The sequence below is a fragment of the Loxodonta africana genome, chromosome 3 (genome assembly GCF_030014295.1).
Source record: "Loxodonta africana isolate mLoxAfr1 chromosome 3, mLoxAfr1.hap2, whole genome shotgun sequence".
NCBI classification, from domain to species: Eukaryota; Metazoa; Chordata; class Mammalia; order Proboscidea; family Elephantidae; genus Loxodonta; species Loxodonta africana.
This window is the reverse complement of record NC_087344.1, coordinates 195,599,228-195,617,469: the sequence shown is the minus strand read 5'-3', so window position 1 is coordinate 195,617,469 and position 18,242 is coordinate 195,599,228. Positions and strand designations below refer to the sequence as shown.

The following is an 18,242-nucleotide window of genomic DNA, read 5'->3' as shown; positions in this document are numbered from 1 at the left end:
TTCACTTCCATTTCTAAATTTAATAATTAGAATCTTCTCTCTTTCTTTCTCAGTCTAGCTAAAGATATGTCACATTTTTTGATCTTTTCAAAGAACCAAGCTTTGGTTTCATTAATTTTCTCCATTATTTTTCTATTCTCTATTTCATTTATTTCCACTCCAATGTTTTATTTTCTTAACTCTCTTTCCAAGCGCCTAAAATTTTTGTCCTGTGAGGAACTGATATTTTTACAGAGATAGAGATGTTGATTTACTTCAAGGAATTGGCTCATGCAATTGTGGGGGGCTGGCAAGCCCAAAAAATCCATACATCAGGTGACAGGTGGGAGACTCCTGCAGGCTTGCATCCCAAGATCCATAGGTCAAGTGATAGTAAGAGTGAACAGTGAAGTGAAAGTTCTGCCAAAATATCTATTTATAGTCTGGAGTCAGAACATGCTCAAGGAAACTCCCTTTGCAACTGCTTGATTGATTGCATTATATTAAATTACATTGTGGAAGATGATTACATTGTGATAATTACATTACATTATGGAAAGCAATCTACCCAAGGCCAGCTGATTTAGTCACATATAACTACTCTGTGACAGCAACTAGACTAGTGTTTGATCAAACAACTGGGAACTTAGGCAACTTGACACACAAAATTAGCCATCACATGACCTATGATTATGACCTAACTTTTATACTGTTATCTTCTGGTTAAACCAAAAAAAACCAAACCCGTTGCTGTTGAGTCGATTCCAACTCATAGTGACCCTAGGACAGAGTAGAACTGCCCCATGGGGTTTCCAAGGAATGGCTGGTGGATTCGAACTGCTGAACTTTTGGTTAGCAGCCAAGCTCTTAACCAGGGCTCCATCTTGTGATTAGAGGCCTCAAAAATTAAGGAATCTTAAAAGCCTCATTACCGATTAATTCTTGAGGCTCCACTCATTTCATACTTAGTCTCAACAGAGAAATTGCATTTGAATGCATTCATGTCCCTGCGCCTTGTTCATACTCTGCCCACTGTCCAGGATGCCCTTGCCCTCTTATAAACTGGGTTCTTCTTTAAAGGCCCAACACATGGTCCCTCCTCTCCACGGCTTTCTCAAATGTGATATTTATTGTACCTTCTTCTATGTTGCCACAGCACCTTGTACCTTTGTCCAGTGTAATTTGTCACATTGTAGGGTAATCATTTGCTGACATGCTGACTTCCCCACCTGGACTCTGATCCCTCGAAGGGAATACCCAAGCCTTGTGCCCGGCACATAGTAGGTCCCCAATAAATATTTGTTAAATTGCTTGAAGTTGTATATGTTCACTCTCTGCTGGAGAATGTTCTACCTGGTATATTCTTATATCCAGAAAAGTGGCCCAGTTCAGCTTTCAACACAGTAAGTAGCAAACTACAACCTCAGCTGTTAGTATTTTGATAAGAATTTTTGCATCTGTAGGGTCGCTATGAGTCAGAAATGACTCAACGGCAACGGTTTGGTTTTTTATATTCATAAGGGATATTGATCTGTAGTTTTCTTGTGATGTCAACTGAGGCTATAGTTTGCTATTTACTGTGTTAAGAGCACAAATGTGATCAGAGCTAACCATGGACCGGGATGTGGATACGCTCTAAACCTACAGATAAGGCAGCTTTTTTTTTTTCTTTTGGACCTTTACACTGAACTTGTTTCATGCTGAGCCAAAACAACCAACTGTAGCCCTCTTTCCTATAGACAGACTGTAGTCAGTTGTCCAGTTAGAAACCCAGTTTCCTTTGACTTTTATCTCTTTTTCAGAATGAGCTCAGTGCTACCTTTCTTCTCCCCATTCTAAAATACTGCTTTCTTTATACCCTCCTTCTCAAAAATGTAACATGTTTCTCAATACCCTCCAAAATAGAACCGTAATTTTTCAGGTGATCATTCAAAATTTTTCATGTTCTAATTCCAAATTCCAATCTGTTTAGTATTTATTGAATTTCCTGGGCCAGGTTCTGAAGGAATGGAGAGCTGACTAAGACATTATCCACGTTCCCAAGAAACACATAGTCTAGTGGATAAGAGAAACATGTGCACAAAGGTACTCCAAGTGTCCACTGGCTCCACATTCCCGCCAGAGACAAGGCAGGACCTCAGCACCATGTCAAGCTTCAAGTGGTTCCCTAGTGATTTATGAGGGTACCCAAAGGAATGCTCCCCATGGGCCCCCAAGGCAGCTTGGCAGTCACAGCCACCATGGGGCATCCTCCTGATTCTTAGTCTCCTCCTCTGGTTTCGGTCATCCACACATGCTACCAGGAGAGCCACCTGGGGGAGCCCCCACTGCCCTTCCTACCCCAATAACATCAATACCCATGTCAAGGGTGCTGACCCAGGACACACTCAAAGCATTAGGACTGATTCCAAGCAGAGCTGAGAAAATGGCCTCCTTGTGTCCTCTGTGACACCCCATGTCACCTAGAAGTAGCTCTGCTTGTGCTGAAAGTCTCACAGAGGATCATTTGAATGTTTTCAGCAACTTCTGACCTTCACTTTTCCAAAGCATAGTGGCTCAAATTCAGTTTTTTTAGGGCTGCAAGAAACTACTCCTACCATTCGCCCCATCTTCTCTCATTCTCCCATTCTCCTCTCCAGTACCAAACCAAATGCCCCATGAATATAAGCAGAGGTAAACAGATATTTGAGCTCCACCTTGAAGGATAAATAGGGACTCATCTGGTGGATAAAGTGGAAATGGGTGTTTTAGGCAGAGGGAAAAACAAGGCACTCTTAGAAGAATTAGAAATATTTGAGCAGTGGGGGAAATCCTAGTTTTCACTGTAAACCCTGCAACAATGTCATCTCCTCTGTGGTGCTTTCCCTGATAACCCCTGACTCCATCAGGCCCACTGTTGGGCTCTCAGAGACCTCTGAACATGCCTCTATCAATTCAATATTTATTGAGCTAGAAACCATGCTAAAAGCTAGGATAATAAGATTATAGAAAATAGAGGAATACAGTCTCACAAAGACCACAGCTTTCAGTATGGATTGCACCTCAACATAAAGAAAACAAAATTCCTCACAACTGGGCCAGTAGGCAACATCATAACAAACAGAGAAAAGAATGAACTTGTCAAGGATTTCATTTTACTTTGATCCACAATCAACACCCACGGAAGCAGCAGTCAAGAAATCAAAAGACGCATTGCATTGGGCAAATCTGCTACAAAAGACTTCTTTAAAGTATTGAAAAACAAAGATGTTACCTTGAAGACTAAGGTGGGTCTGATCCAAGCCATGTGTGTTTTCAATCGCCTCGTATGCATACCAAAGCTGGGTAATGAATTAGGAATACTGAAGAAGAACTGACACCTTTGAATCACAGTATTTGTGAGGATTATTGAACATACCATGGATTGCCAAAAGAACGAACAAATCTCTTTTGGAAAAAGTACAGCCGGAATGCTCCTTAGAAGCAAGGATGGTTAGACTGTGTCTCACATACTTTGAACATGTTATCAGGAAGAATCAGTCCCTGGAGAAGGCCATCATGCTTGGTAAAATAGAGGAACAGCATAAAAAAAGGAAGACCCTCAACAAGATGGATTGACACAGTGGCTACAACAATGGGCTCAAGCATAACAACAATTGTGAGAATGGCACACGACAGGGCTGTGTTTCATTCTGTTGTACATAGGGTCGCTATGAGTCAGAACTGACTTGACAGCACCTAACAACAACAATCTCACAATTAAAGCAAAGAGAGAAGTACTTGACGTTGAATGCACAGGGTGCAATGTGGAAGTGAGACCCTAGTCTAGGTGAGCACCTAACTCACCACACTGTAACTACTCTTTTACTTGTCTGGATCCTCTACCAGTGGTGAGCCCAGAGAACTGACAATGTCTTATTCATATTTGCATTCTCTGTCTGCAGCCCAGAAACTAGTACATAAAAGAATCTAATAAATATGGTCTGAATGCCAGAATTTCTTAGGTTTTACTCATTGAATTAGCATAGAACTTAGTTAATAGAAAATGAATGACTTAGTAAATAAGCGAATAATTGAAATCAGTAATTGTAAATCTATAAAAGCAAGAAACCTTAAAGGAGTGTGCTGGAAAAGGAAGGAACAGTTCCTGGGGAGTTTTTGAGCAATGGGTACGCCCAGAATCCTTACAAAGAGAAATTGGGCCTTAGCATCCTGGACAGAAAACCTCCAGGACAAGGGATGGAGATGTGTCCATTAATTAATGCTTATTATGTGCCAGGCACTACTGAAGAGTGTTCACAACAGTGAACAAGAAAAACAACAATCCATGCCTTCACGGAGCTTACATTATAAAGGAGAAAGAATAAACAAAACAAATGCATAAATTATAAAGTATGCTAGAAGGTATTATGGAGAAAAATAAATCCAAAAGCAGCTGAAGATTCAGCAGTGGAGGCTGGTGGTGAAGAAAGAGCGGTCACAGAAGGCCTCCTTGAGAGGAAATATTTGCATTAAAGACCTTAAGGAGGTGAAGGAGTGATTCATGCAGATAACTGGGAGAAGTACATTTCAGACAGAGGAAATTGCAAGTGCAAAAGCCTTGGCCTGGTCAAGGAACAGCAAGGAGGTCAGCATGATTGGAGCAAAGAGAACAAATGATAGAGTTGTAGGAAACAAGGTCAAAGAGATAAAAATAGCCAGGTCATTTCGGTCCTTATAGGCCATTGTAAGGATTTTGTTTTGTTTTGTTCCCTGTTGTTGTTTTAATCTTTTTTTTTTTCACTAAAATATGGCATACAAACAGAAAATTATACAAATCCTAAATGTCAGCTCAATGAATTTTCATAAAATGAATACATCTATGTAGCCAGACACAGGTCAAGAAATAGAACATACCAGTCCCTCAGAATCCCCCTTCACCCTCCCTCCTACTGACTACCCCTCCTAAATGATAATTTCTTTTATAAGGATGAGTACAAAGCTGGTTCCTATAAGGCAGGGGTTAAAGGTGTCCCAAATGTCCAATTTTTCCAAATTGCTGTATGACTCCACCATCCCTAACATCAACTACTCCTCCTCTCCTTGGTACTCTCTTTCCCGTCTTTGGGTTCCAAAGTTCACCGCAATGTCTCACAGAGCTTGTGAACCGTATCAAGGAAATGGTTCATGTGGTTGTAGACACTGGCAAGTCCCAAATCCTTGGGTCAGGTGCAGGCTTCCCCTGACTCACTGGCCATGGGGGCCAATGAACCCAAATCGGCAGGCCAGATGATAGGCTGCTGGCTCAAAAGGCTACAGAAGCTGGCAAATCAGGTCAGACGACAGACTGCTGGCTCATGGGACTTCGGAAGCTGATGAATCCCAGAATCAGTAGGTCAGACAGCAGACTGCTGGCTCAAGCCCCAAGAACCAGAGGTCAGATGATGACAAACCAGATGCAGGATCCAGAGTTAGAGAGCCCTACAAGAGCACCCACATATACACATTGGATGCAAGGCACACCCCAGGGAAGGGGTGACTTGAGTAGGGGTGGGACTTGAGTCACACCATCCTACAAGACTGTGACTAGTTCTGCCTCACTAACATATAGAGGTTAGGATTTACAACATATAAAGTGGAGGATAATCAGGATAATTACATCAGATCACAAAATGGAGGAGAACCACACAATACTGGGTATCATAGCCTAGCCAAGCTGATGCACAATACCAACCACAACATCTCATTAGGGTATTTGCATGGACCCACCCAATCATGGTTCGGGAGTCACAAAAACCAGGGCTAGAAGGGCCATGTTAAATAATTCACTGCGCTGCACCTCCCTCCTCCTCAAAGGTAACCATTATCCTGTCTTCTAACAGCATAGATTACTTTTGCCTGTTTTTAACTCACTGAAAATAATAGAATTACACAGTTGTATTCTTTTCATGTCTGAGTTTTTTTTTTTTCCTTAACATTTTGCTTGTAATATTTGTCATGTAATTCCAAGAAGGAAGAATGGTTGAAATGACAACAGTGTGTTTAAATGCTGATGGAAAAGATGTAGTACAGAGGGAGAATTGATGACAGCAGCATTCATGTGCCTAGAGTCCACGTGGCAATCCAGGAAAGAGAGAGGAAATCCAAGCTCACACAGGATCTGAGTGTCAGGATCCCAGCAGACATTTTCTCCAAAATTAAAGAATGAAACTGTCCCCAACATAAAATTTTGGAAACTGTAATGAGATGGCTTATGACCCAATATCAGAAAAAAACCCATCTCCCAATTAGTATTGTTCAAGATGCCATGAACGGCCTCAGGATGATATTCAGCAGGGGCATTGTTCAAGGGATTGGAGCATTAAATTGGTAATCAGACTAGATAATTTTAAAGGCCCCCGAGATTCTGTAATTCTTACCCACTGGAGAACCCATAGTGTCTAAAATTCACTCAGAGTCCTTTGGGGCAAGACATGAAAAAAAAAAAAAAGAAACCCGTTGCTGTCGAGTTGATTCCAACTCGTAGCAACTCTATAGAACAGAATAGAACTGCCCTATAGGGTTTCCAAGGAGTGGCTGTGGTGGATTCGAACTGCTGACCTTTTGGTTAGCAGCCATAGTTCTCAACCACTGCACCACACAGTATCCAAAAAAGTGCTGTTAAAATCAAATGTCTCTATATGCTTACATTTAATATCCCCTGAATAATTGGCAGGTTTGCCATGTTATATTAGTCAGAGTCATGTCCCTGAAAGAATAGGACACAGAACACATAAGTGTGATGGGAAGGAAAGGTAGTCTGGGGAAGTCCTGAATAGGACAGTCCAACCAAACGGGGGCATTATTAAATCACCCTGGGGCAGTGCATTAATCTCCTAGAGCTGCCTTTAGAAGTTACCACAAGCTGGGTGGCTTAAAACAACAGAAACTTATTCTCTCATAGTTCTGAAGGCCAAAACCCATTCCCATCAAGTCAATTCCGACTTACAGCTACCCTATAGGACAGAGTAGAACTGCCCCATAGGGTTTCCAAGGAGTGGCTGGTGGATTCAAACTGCTGGCCTTTTGGTTAACAGCTGAGCAATTAAGCACTGTGCCACCAGGGCTCACTCCAAAGGCCAGAAGTTCCAAATTAAGATGTGGGCTGTATTCCTTCTGGAGGCTCTAGGGAAGACTCCATTCTTTGCCTCTTCCCTTTCTGTTGGCTGTTGGCATTGCTTAGTGCTCCTGTGATCTCATCATTCCAATTCCTGCCTCTGTACTCACATTACCTCCTCCTCTGCGCTGGAATACCGCTCCTTTGGAGGTACATAAACATAGAGATGTATAAGCTACACTAGTTTGTTTTACAACAGTACAAAGGAATTTCAAGATATAAACTACACAGTTTAAAAAGAAACAAAACATTGTCCAGTGATTTTCCCTGTATGTGACAGGCTAAGGATTGCAACTAGATTTTATCTTATGGGCCAAGACCAATTAGTTGAGAGTGACTGTCTAGAATTTGGGAGCCCTGGTGGTACAGTGGTTAAGAGCTTGGCTGCTAACCAAGTCAGAATTCACCAGTTCAAATCTACCAGCTGCTCCTTGGAAACCCTGTGGGGGCAGTTCTACTCTGTCCTATAGGGTCTCTATGAATCGGAATCGACTCAGCGGCAACGGGTTTAGGTTTTTTTTTTTTTTTTGGTTACCTAGTTTACCGTTGAGAAATATGTTGAAGCCATGTTAAGTTATTCATATTATTTGTTGACCACAGACAATGTGTGAAGCACTATTCTAGGCACTTGAGACACGTAAATAAACAAAACAAAGATCTCTGCCCTTATATAGTTGGCATTCTGGGTGGAGAGTAGATAGAAGGTAAGAAACAAAAATAATATATAAATAAGCAAATGGTAAAGATGTTAGAAAGCCATAAGTGGCATAAAAAACAAACAAACAAGCAAACCCGTTGCCATCAAGTCAATTCTTATTCATAGTGACCCTTAAGACACGTAGAACTGTTGCATAGGCTTTCCAAGGAGTGGCTGGTAGATTCGAATTGCCAACCCTTTGGTTAGCAGCCAAGCTCTTAACCACTTCACCAACACGACTCCATAAGTGGTACAGGAAAAAGAAAATTAGAACAGAGTAAAGAGCATTCAGGAGTTTAAGATGGGGAAGGATCAACTTGAAATGGAGTAATCAGAACAGGCCTCATAGAAAAGATGACATTTGAAGGTCTGAGCCCTCAATGCAGAAATCCAGAGCCATCTAGCACAAGTAACAAGGTTCCCCTCTGCCTGGTATGTTTGAGGAACGTCAAGGCCAAACATCAATAAAACACAAGCAGTTGTTTACAGAGTATATAGGCCATAACATACAACAGACTGTTAAGTGGAATACAAGAACATTGAGGTGAAAGACACTTTTCACAGGGGGCTGAGCTGAGTCATTTATCCTTAATCTGGGACTTTTCTGTGTACACAGGACAAACGAGGAACCTAAAAATTACCAATAGCACTGTACTGTTTGGGAATAAGACCTGTGAGATCAACCTGACCTGCTCTGTGGAGAATCCAAATGACAGTGTCTCATTCACATGGCAGCCCCTAGGAAGGATGGGTCCAGACCTCACCATCTCCTGGGACCCTGAGATTTCCAATGAACAGAACTACAGTTGCATAGCTAAAAATCCTGTCAACAATTTATCCTCCACTTTAAAAAAAAAAAAAAAATTTTTTTTTTTTAAATCTGCCAAGAGTCTCTGTAAAGGTAACAGTCTGCATCAAGCTTCTCTAAGAGCCTTGACCAGGTATGCGGTGTGATGTGTGTTCATGCCCTAGGCCCTATGTGATTCCTAAAAGAGTGGCCCAGTGGGTGGTGGCCAAAGGGTCCTGAGAGAGGACCAACACCCTCTGGTGCTCTGTGTCTCTCACTGACCCCCAGAGGCTTCTCCTTTCCTCTCTTCCCCTTTAGCAGGCCCTTCCCCAGCCCTTCCTCCAGACCCTGTCTACTCAGAGCCCAGGAGAAAAGGCCTCAAGAAAGTAGGATTGCTTCCTTCCCCTGACTCTATTAGGCCCCACCATGCCTTGCCTGCCACAGACCATTCCCACTCCCCAGAAAGCCTGACCAGAGTCTCAGAGCCCCAGGGTATAAACGAACCCACCCAGTCCCCACAGGCAGCCTAGAAAAGGCTCAGTGGAGGCTCTGAGTAAAACCTCTGGTCTGCAATTGGTGTGTCTCAAGTGCCATTTCCTTTTTTCAGATGATACCGAAAACCCACCAATGAATATCGTGTGGGTTATGACTATGATTCTTGTGATATGTATATTCATCTCTGTGTGGTTGCTTGTTTGGAGGAAAAGAACAAGCAGGTTTTCTTTATCCCTACTTGTCTCTTCTCCAAGGTTCCAGGGATTTACAGTCTGGGGCCTCTGCTCCCAGAGGTTTCTTGTAGAGGACAGGTGAAGGGGGGATGAAAACCCTGGGTTGGCTAGTCCACTGGGGTGACCCCTGGGTTGTGGCCACATACTTGCTAATGTCCCGATGGAGGTGTCCTATTGAGAAATCCAGGACTCAGCCTCAGGGCTCTCCTGCCCTTTCATTTCGGGTCCCAGGAGGAGCCTCCTCTCCCATCACATCTTCTAGTGAGACACCCAAGGGAATTGGAGTGGAAGGCCTTTCTCACTGCAATCATAAATTTTGATTTTCTGATTTTATTTTTCAGGTATCTTTTGTTTCTCTGCTCTGCAAGCCCAGTGTCTTGGTGAGCTTCCAGACTCTTTTTTTTTTTTTTTAATTGTGCTTTAAGCAAAAGTTTACAATTCAAGTCTGCCTTTCATACAAAAGCTTATACGCACATTGTTATATGACCCTAATTGCTCTCCCTACAAAGTGACAGCACACTCTTTCTCTCTACCCTGTATTTCCTGTGTCCATTCAACCTGATCCTGTCCCCCTCTGCCTTCTCATCTCACCTCCAGACGGGAGCTATCCACTTAGTCTCATGTGTCTACTTGAGCTAAGAAGCACTCTCCTCACCAGTATCATTTTATGTCTTATAGTTCAGCCTAATTTTTGTCTGAAGATTTGGCTTCGGGAATGGTTTTAGTTTTGGGCTAACAGAGAGTCCAGGGATCATGTTTTCTGGGGTCCTACCAGTCTCAGTCAGACCATTAAGTCTGGTCTTATTGCTAGAATTTGAGGTCTACATCCTACTTTTCTCCTGAACCATTACGGATTCTCTGTTGAGTTCCCTGTCAGGGCAGTCATTGGTGATAGACAGGCTCCATCTAGTTCTTATGGTCTCAGGCTGATGGAGTCTCTGGTTTATGTGGCCCTTTCTTCTCTTGGGCTCATATTTTCCTTGTGTCTTTGGTGTTCTTCATTCTCCTTTGCTCCAGGGGGGTTGAGGCCGATTGATGGCGTCTTAGATGGCTGCTTGCTAGCTTTTAAGACCCCAGGTGCCACTCACCAAAGTGGAATGCAGAACGTTTCCTTTATACACTTTGTTATGCCAATTGACCTAGATGTCCCCTGAAACCATGGTCCCCAGACCCCAGCCCTGTTACTCTGTCCCTTGAAGTGTTTGGTTGTATTCAGAAAAATTCTTAGCTTTTGGATTAGTCTGGTTGTGTTGACTTTCCCTGTATTGTGTGTTGTCCTTCCCTTTACCTAAAATAATTCTTGTCTACTATCTAATTAGTGACTACCCTTCTCCCTTTCTCCCCACTCTTGTAACCATCAAAGAATGTTTTCTTCCGTTTTTAAAGCTTTTCTCGAGTTCTTATAATGGTGGTCTCGTACAATATTTGTCCTTTTGTGACTAATTTCACTCAGCATAATGCTTTCCAGATTCCTCCATGTTATCAGATTTTTCAGGGATTCTTCGTTGTTCTTCATTGTTGCATAGTATTCCATTGTGTGAATATACCATAATCTGTTTATCCATTCATCCGTTGATGGGCAGCTTGGTTGTTTTCATCCTTTTGCTATTGTAAACAGTGCTGCAATGAACATGGGTGTGCATATATTTATTCGTGTGAAGGCTCTTATTTATGTAGGATATATTCCAGGAGCAGGATTGCTGGATCGAGCTTCCAGACTCTTAATTTCCAGTCATAAAGCGAATGGGAGAAGCTGAATGGAAGAGGAAGGCGGCTGGCCAGAGGGCTGAAGAATGAGACAGGAGGGGGCACGATGTTATTACTCAGACTGACCGCACGCATAGTGCTAGGGTAGATGACTTATAACTGTGCATATTTTTCCCCTGTGGGGCCTACAGCGCTCCTTACAAGCATATGAACTGGTCACTCACACAGTTTCTCGGAGTGGGATTAAGGTCAGTCCCACCCTGTGGATGGAGAAACGAAAAAACCAAAACCAAACCCGTTGCTGTCGAGCTGATTCTGACTCATAGTGACCCTATAGGACAGAGCAGAGCTGTCCCATAGGGTTTCTAAAGCTATAAATTTTTCTGGAAGCAGACTGCCACATTTTTCTCCTGCAGAGTGGCCCTTAGGTTCAAACTGCCAACCTTTTGGTCAGCAGCCAAGTGTTCTAACAACTGCACCACCAGGTCTCTAATGGCCAATGAAAAGGGCTCCTTGTCTGTCCATTATCAGCAAGTACAGGGCAGAGACAGGAGTAGAGCTCGAACCATCAAAGGCCCAAAACCAAACTGCCTGGCTCCATCACTAGTGTTCAGCCAGGGTTTGGGCATTTGATACACACAGTCAAAAGAGAAAATGTGGTATAGAGGCAAGAACACAGACTCTGGACTCAGATTGGCTTTGAAATCTGATCCCATGGGCAAGAGATATATGATGCCATGTGTAGAGCAAAGGGCCCAAGATTTGGACTCAGGAGACATGCAGTCAAGTTCTTGTTTGATCACTCTCTGTGTGACTTTGCACAAGCCAGTTGAACTTTTTAAGCCTCCAGTTCCTCATCTTTAAAATGCATATAAACAAGTTAACCTTCAGCGGCCTTTGAAAAGTTTAGAAAAATCATATATGTGAAATAGTCTGGCCTTTTTTAGTATGTTAGCCAATGATATGCCTCTAGTTCTTATGTGCTAGTTGCTGTTGAGTCAGTTCCGGTGACCCCCTGTGTCAGGGTAGAACTGTACTCCATAGAGTTTTCAGTGGCTGATATTTTTGGAATTAGATGGTCAGGCCTTTCTTCTGAGGTGCGTCTACATGGGCTTAAACCTCCATCCTTTCAGTTAGCATCTGAGCACTTTAACTGTCTCTACCACCAAATAGCTCTGTGTAGGCAGAGCTATTTGGTCCCAGGGCTTCCTGGCCCACATGTAAAACCTGAGGGAGACTCTGAAGCTTTAAGGTACATCAAAACCACCATCCCTCTCCTCCCCCCACCAAGAGATGAGGTCAAAATCAGATCACACACTTGAGAAGGTTTTGATTCAACCCAAAACTCCAAAGAGTGTCAAAATGAATAAACCCTAAGGAAGGGCAGGGCCTCAAAATCCTGGGGCAGGCAAAGCCCGTGAGAGAACAGTCCCAGGGTTCTTTTGCCACTGATTATGCCTTCCTGTGTTAACAGCAGAGACCACAGGGAACATAGAGTACAATTTGGTGCCTCCAGGGAACACTGTGTATGCTCAGGTCAGTCACCCAAACAAGGTGAGTTCTTTCAGCTTTATACTCCTCCATTGTCATTATTTTTACAGTCATCATTCACAAGCTGGTCTCCACAATCATCTGGCTTATCCAAATGACATACGCCATTGAGGGGAGGGGAAGAGAAGGCAGTGACCGGGGCTACAAAGTCATATGCGTGGCTGTTCTAGCCCCCACCTAATGGAATATTTACTTATACCCTGCTTTACACTGTTCCCTAATTGCTTAATGCATTGATAAGTTTTGTCCCTCCAGCTTAATTACAAGCTGCCTTAGTGCAAATTATGTCTTCCCTCTCTTCCGCTATGTCCTAGCATGATGCTCACTAAATACTTCAGTTAGGTCTGAGAGTTTCCAAATGGGACAGTTCCGTACCAGAGGCTTCTCACCCTGGATATAGGGGAACTGAGGGACCTCAGAATCTGCTTCTGAGGGGAAGAGGGGCAAGAATTTGCAACCCCTCCACAGTAGGAGACACTAACTACAGTAGCCCTCAATCCTCCTCCCCTCTCTAGCAAGGTCATAGGATGGCCTCCATCAAGCATCAGGAATCCCACCACCACCTCAAAATAGAGCACCTGTGGTAGGACATTTCTAAACAACACAGCACATCCTGGGCAGGGAGGCAGTTGCCATGTCTTCTAAAAAATAAACCAAGAACATTTGGTATTCTCCAATTGATGAAAGCAACTGTCTAGCTAGGAATCTTGGGTTTTCCAAGCAAATTTTCCCTCCCTCAGCCCCCTCCTCTACCTTTGCAAAGTATGCTCCTTGAAGAGAGGGGACAAGAAGGTAGCATCTCACTTGTTCAGATATTTCTATTGCTTTTCCAATTTTCTCTTGAAGACCAGATGAATCACTCCCCAGCAAACCAAGAAGCTAATCTCCAGAAAATTTGCCAGCTTTTTCCTTAGCAAAAGACAAAACAACAAAAACCTGTACTTTGGAGAGTTTCAGAGGTCTTGATGATATTCCAAACATTCCTTAGTTAATTTAAAGTGTTGAAACTTATTGTCTCAGTCATCTAGTGCTGCTATAACAGAAATACTACAGGTGGATGGCTTTAACAAAGAGAAGTTTATTCTCTCACAGGCCAGTAGGCTAAAAGTCGGAATTCAGGGTGCCAGCTCCAGGGGAAAGCTTTCTCTCTCTGTCGGCTCTCAGTGCAAGAACCTCAGGTCCAAAGGACATGCTGTGTTCCTGGTGCTGCTTTCTTGGTGGTATGAGGTCCCCAACTCTCTGCTTGCTTACCTTTCCTTTTATCTCTTGAGAGATAGAAGGTGGTGCAGGCCACACCCCAGGGAAATTCCCTTTACATTGAATCAGGAAGGTGACCTGAGAAAGAGTGTTACATCCCACCCTAATCCTTTTAACCACAGGCAGAGATTATGATTTATAACACACAGGAAAATCACAAAATGGAGGAAAACCACACATGGCCTAACCAAGTTGACACGTATTTTGGGGGGACACAATTCAATCCATTACACTTATTAAGCAGTTTTTTTCTTTTTTCTGGGGATGAGGGGCCTCTGCTGTTATTAGTGTACTGTGTGCTCCATGTAGAGCCAGTCTTTAGGCCACTTGTTCTTATTCTCCCGGTTCCCCATGCTTGCGGAGTCTCCAGTAACATGGTGACCAGGCAACTAGAATAGCAGGACAAAACAGAGCAGGTAATACCTTCAGTTATTGCTTAGTAAAGGCCTGACAAAAGATAAAATAAAATAGCCATCTGGCATACAAGTTTGTTCTTTAAAAGGGAGGAAGGAGAGCAGACTTGGATGCAGGACAAGAATGCTTCCTTCTCTTCACACATTCTGTGCCTACAAGGCTGCTCTTCTGTCTGTCTCTGGTCCACTAGTTTGCTGGGATGTTGTGCTTCTGTTTGGGGCTCAGGAAATGCTACCAAATCTGCGCAAGTTCAAGAGCAGGTGGTACCTGGGCTCTAGTTCCTTTTGCTAAACACTCCTTGATCTTCCCCCTGAAGAACTTGGATGTCTTCCCTCTTGTCACACACCCTTCCCCAAAAATATATCTGTGCATGAGTATCTCTCTGTGTGAACCATGTGGGTGTGATTATCTTTACAGAAAACAGAAATTCCAAAACCTGTGACAAACAAGGATCCAACCACAGTTTATTCCACTGTTCAGCAGCCTAAAGGGTAAACCCATGATTCTCCCATGTTCTTACATTCTTACCCCTCTTCCCAGGCCTATAACTTTGCAAATAAAGTACTGGACAGCTATTTTACAGATATACAAATATCAGCAAGATCCAGAGAGTCTCAGGATGTCACCAAAACATAGCCAAGATTTTTTAATTTAATTCTGCCTTATACTATCAATACCCCTCCTCTCTGTGTTTTAGTGCTCTCTAGACTTCCCTCTACATCCACAACAGGCAGCCTGAGGCTCCGGTCCCTATTAACCCGCCTCATCATCTTCTTTTTTCCATTTCCCATTAGAAACCATTACTTCCAGGGCAACTGCCCTGGACAAACATCATCTAAGTTGTTGAAAGGCATCAAAGGAATTCAGGAATGGTCTCCTGATCCCGTGGGAGAGACCAAAAAGCAGGAAGTTTGGTTTTCTGCCTGGCAACAGAATCTGGACATCTGGGATTAATTACCACTTCCAGTCCTTCAGACTTGAACCTGCTAATCCAAATCAAACACCTAAAGAGTAACATCCTTTCCAGCATTTAATCCAAATCACATTTGCCAATCTGCGCCAGGCCAAACTATGCTTCAGGTGCCACACCTGCATATTGACTGTTTTCATTGGTAACCAAACAAATGGAGTTATGGATGACAGATGGATTATAATTCCAAAGACAAAGACTTCTCTTCTTTCAGAAAGCATCAGGACTGTGACTTGTCGGGAGAGGGTAGAGCGTGTTGGTTATATGGGTAGTCTGTGGAGTTGGACCGGCCCAGGCTCATATACTCATACACCATGTGCCTTGGGACATGTTAGCTAATCTCTCAGAGCTTGCGACTCCTTTACTGAAAAAGGAGAAAAAAAAAGGAGGAGGGAGGTAATACATCATCAGCCTGTCGCTGAAGCCAGAAACCTGAGTCATTCCAGTCTCCAGCTTCTCTATCACCAGGCCCTTTGGACTCTACCTCCAAAATATATCTCAGATTTATCCACATCTCTCCAACTTCTTGGCCACCATCCTCTATCCAACTACCACCATCCCTAATCTGAAATACTACAATAACCTTCAAATTGCTCTCCTTACTTGTCCCCCTCGAATCCATTCTCCAGGAGACAGCCAGAGTATTATTTTTTTTTAATATAAATCATATCCTTCCCTTGCCTGATTAAAACCCTGCAAGGCTTCCCATTGTACTAAGAATGAAATCCAGTCCCCATGGCCCTGCATGATCCGGCCATCTCCAGCCTCACTGGCATCACTATTCCTCCACCCACCCACTCTTTGTATTTAGCCTCCCCGATCTTCTTTCAGCTCCTCTATTAGTGCCTAAAGGGCTTCCTCTGCCAGGCCCTTCCTCCTTATACTTCAGGTCTCTGCTTAAATGTCACCTTCAGCAGAGACCTCCCCAGCCTATATTAGGCTGGGTTCTCTAGAGGGTCGAATCAGTGATGTGTACATAAAGAGAGAGATTTATTTCAAGGAAATGGCTCACACAGTTATGGATGCTGGCAAGTCCCAAATCTGTGGGTCAGGGGTCAGGCTGGAGGTTTTCCTGACTCATGTGGTGGTGAACCCAAAATCAACAGGTCAGATAGCAGGCTGCTAGCTCACAGGACTGCGGGAGCTGACAAATCCCCAAATCTGCAGGTCAGACAGCAGACTGCTGGTTCATGTCCCAAGAGCCGGAGCTCAGTCAGCTGCAGACGGAGTGAGAACAAGCTTTGGCAGAACATCCACATATATTGGATGCAGGCCACACCCCACGGAAACTCACCTTTCAACTGAGTGGTTGCTTACATCAGATCACAAAATGGAGGATGATTACTTAATAGCTGCCAAACCACTGAGAACAATGGCCTAGCCAAGTTGGCATAACCTTAATCATCACAACAGGTCTATCTAAAGTGGGCCCCCCATTGTTCTGTCACACCTTGCATGTCATTTGTCGCATGTACTTAAATATTTATTTTTGTTTGTTTAATTCCCATTTCTCACATTGTACTGTAAGCTCTTTGAGGGCAGACACCATGACTGTTTTGTCTATCACGTATCAATAAATATTTTTTTAATAAAAAAATAAATATGCAACGGGTTTTTTAAATAAAACACCTGAAGCCCTTAGGGTAGTGCCTAGCGTATAAAAGATCTCTGCAAACATTACCCATCATTGTTATTATTATTATTGATGCTATTTTTTTTTTTTTTTTTTACGCAATAAGAAAGGAGAAATAAGTTGTCTGCTTAGTCCACCTTCATGTCGGTTCCTACCTTCTCCTGGCTCAAGTTTTCAAACTCCATTCTTTTATCCCATATATGGAACAATGTTCCTTTTTCTTGGGGTGGAATTCTCTGGTATTTTATGGGTTAGAGGTATTTGGGTTTTTTTTTTTTTAATGTATCATTTTTTAGTATGTTATTTTCTGATCACAAAAATAATAAATACATGTTTATTGCATAATTCAAATATTTCACAATCAAAAATTCCCTAAAATACCCAGGATAGCTGCCGTTAATGGTTCCATGTTAAAATAATAACTTATTCACAACAAGAAAATTCTTTTTTTTTTTTTTTTTTTTGCTTAACTTATCTCTTAAACAGCATTCCAGTGTCTGATTATATTATGTCAGGCCTCCTACATTCTCTTCATTTTGAACTAATTGTTATCAGTTTTACCTGCAAATAGTTTTATTTTGTTTTTTAATACTCAATTTTATTTTTGGTGAAAATATACACAGCGAAACCTGCTCCCATTCGTAAACATAGCATGGTGGGGCCATCTGACTCTCTCTAACTCCACAAGGGGGAAGGAGAATAAAGATCAACAGCCAAAGGCTTATTCCTATGAGGCAGAGGTCAGACATGCCTCCACCCTCCAACCTTTTTACCAATTCCGACACCATCTGTCCCTCTCATGGCTCTCTCTACTTCTCTGCTGGGTTCAGTAATTCGTTGTAATGGCCACACAGAACTCACAGACCATACTCATGATTATGGAGTTTATTAGTGAATAACAGGTTAAAATTCAGGATCAGAAAATACTTAGGGTGCAGTTCTTTGATCAGGACAGTCTCTTCTCAGCTTTGCCCACAGGCAGGACTCTCTCTGACCCTCAGCCACTCATCCCAGCCTTTTTCCTATTCAGGCAAGTGTTACAAAGCTCTTTAGCTCTGCCAACAAGTGCTTGGGGGCAACCCACTCTAGCAGGAAGCCTCCTGCCCCGAAGGTGCTTAGTTTTCTTGCTCCATGATCTGGGAAGCTTACCCCACCATCTCCTGTTGTTCTCCTGATTCTGCTGCTTCTGCTGCCTCTCCCTGTATTCTGTGTTACAGCTCCTTTCTCTCTCCCCGTGTCTCCCTTTAAGCCCAGCAGAATGGTAAAACTGATCACCTTTTTAGTGTTCCAGACACTTTATTTGCATGGTCCCACCTCTGCAATGGTGCCATGCACCTTATTTGCATTATCAGCAAGCTGTTCAATCCCCTTGGTGGTCCACAAGCACCTTATTTGCATAGCCCCA

The 18,242-nt window shown here is 43.0% G+C and overlaps 1 protein-coding gene across 1 annotated transcript; it reads left to right on the top strand.

Annotated features, from left to right (window-relative positions):
* Positions 1-5,750: 5,750 nt before the first annotated feature.
* On the top strand, positions 5,751-16,897 carry SLAMF6 (SLAM family member 6). The gene is made up of 4 exons (XM_064280009.1): positions 5,751-5,793; positions 8,335-8,731; positions 9,647-9,685; positions 12,473-16,897. Exons 1-4 carry the CDS (start codon positions 5,751-5,753, stop codon positions 12,672-12,674), a joined length of 681 nt encoding a protein of 226 aa, XP_064136079.1. The 3' UTR covers positions 12,675-16,897.
* Positions 16,898-18,242: the final 1,345 nt, after the last annotated feature.

Bases quoted from the DNA above. Each gene is read 5' to 3' on its own strand.
- SLAMF6 (XM_064280009.1), top strand. From the start codon at position 5,751: ATGTTAAATAATTCACTGCGCTGCACCTCCCTCCTCCTCAAAG. The intron at 5,794-8,334 runs GTAACCATTATC...AAGAACATTGAG, and splicing joins CACCTCCCTCCTCCTCAAAG to GTGAAAGACACTTTTCACAG. The intron at 9,686-12,472 runs GTGAGCTTCCAG...CTGATTATGCCT, and splicing joins TCTGCAAGCCCAGTGTCTTG to TCCTGTGTTAACAGCAGAGA.